This window comes from Eimeria tenella, genomic scaffold, assembly GCF_000499545.2.
Source record: "Eimeria tenella Houghton genomic scaffold, Eth_scaff2596, whole genome shotgun sequence".
NCBI lineage: Eukaryota > Apicomplexa > Conoidasida > Eucoccidiorida > Eimeriidae > Eimeria > Eimeria tenella.
In genome coordinates this window covers 403-1,658 of record NW_013542467.1, presented here as the reverse complement: position 1 = coordinate 1,658, position 1,256 = coordinate 403, and the positions used below count along the sequence as shown (strand labels likewise).

General features: G+C 64.6%; 1 protein-coding gene across 1 annotated transcript in view; it reads left to right on the top strand.

Annotated features, from left to right (window-relative positions):
• Window positions 1-364: 364 nt before the first annotated feature.
• Window positions 365-1,256, top strand: part of ETH_00035610 (uncharacterized protein) — a gene marked incomplete at both ends in the record, with an annotated part of 1,234 nt that continues 342 nt past the window's right edge. The window contains one exon of the mRNA XM_013375177.1: window positions 365-1,256. Coding sequence (XP_013230631.1) covers window positions 365-1,256 — 892 coding nt within the window.

Genomic DNA, 1,256 nt, shown 5'->3' with positions numbered 1-1,256 from the left:
TGCTGCTGCTGCACGTGCTGCTGTCGCTGCTGCTGCTGCTGCGGGCAGCAGCAGCAACTTGCTGCTTGTGCCTTACCCTTAAGCTGTGCCCCCGCAGAGAGGACTATCGCCTGCGGTGTGATTTGCTGCTGCGGGGGGCCCTCTGTGCTGCTGGGGATGCAGCACAAGCAGCAGCAGCAGCAGCAGCAGCAGGTGCGGGACACGCGCCTGCAGCAGCACCCAAAGCGACGCTGGCTGCGCTGCTGCTGCACCACAGCAGCAGCAGCTCTGCGTTTCCACGCAGCAGCAGCAGCACTGCTGCTGCTTCGAAAGATTGTTTGAGTTTGCTGAGCCGTCTTGTGGAGTCGTTGCTGCGCTGCTGCAGCTTCACCTGCAAAAGCTGCAACACCAGCAGCAGCAGCAGCAACAGCAGCAGCTTCGTCCCCTCCTGGTTCTGTTTGCGTTGTCTTGCTTGTGCTGGGTGCCCTGCAGCTGCCAGCAGCAGCAGCAGCAGCGGCAGCAGCGAACTATGTGAGGAGGCCCTGAGTGTCCCTGCTGCAGCAGCAGCAGCAGCAGGAGCAGCGCCGCGCAGCTGCTGCTGCTTCCCTCCAGCTGTGACTTTGGCTGCGCTGCTGTCTGTTGACTCAGAAGCCTTTACTGCATGCGCATGCAGTGCTGCAGTTTGTGGGTCTTACCCATGGAGCCGGCTGGGGGGCTGTGGGGCCCCAGCAGCAGCAACAGCAGCAGCAGCAGCAGCAGCAGCAGAGCCCGGCAGCAGCTGCTGCGCGCTGCCGCTGCGCAGCAGCGAAGGACTGCAGGCCGGGGAGCTGCTGCTGCTGCGGTGGCTTTCGCTGAGGGCCCTCAGTGTCTCCTTCTTTGAATATCGTCTCCTGAGTGCAGCAGCAGCAAGCTGGCGGGCCCAGTGCCGCGCAGCAGTTGGCGCCCAGCAGCAGCAGCAGCAGCAGCAGCAGCAGCAGCGGTGCGGCGGAGCAGCAGCGACCCCCAGGAGAAGCAGAAGCAGCAGCACGACTGCCTATTCTGCTGCTGCGCGTCGCTGGGGCTCTGCGGCGCTGAAGAGCGTGGCGGCAGCAGCAGCAGCAGCCCACGCCTGCGTCCACAGCAGCAGCAGCAGCAGCAGCAGCAAACCGCTGGGCTGCTGCTGCTGCCTCTGCAGCGCCAACTTGGCCCTCGATTTGCTGCCGCCCCCCGCTGAGGCCCTCGTGGGCTTCGGGCCTTCGGAAGGTTATGCTTTCTTTTACTTGGGGGCTTACGAGCGG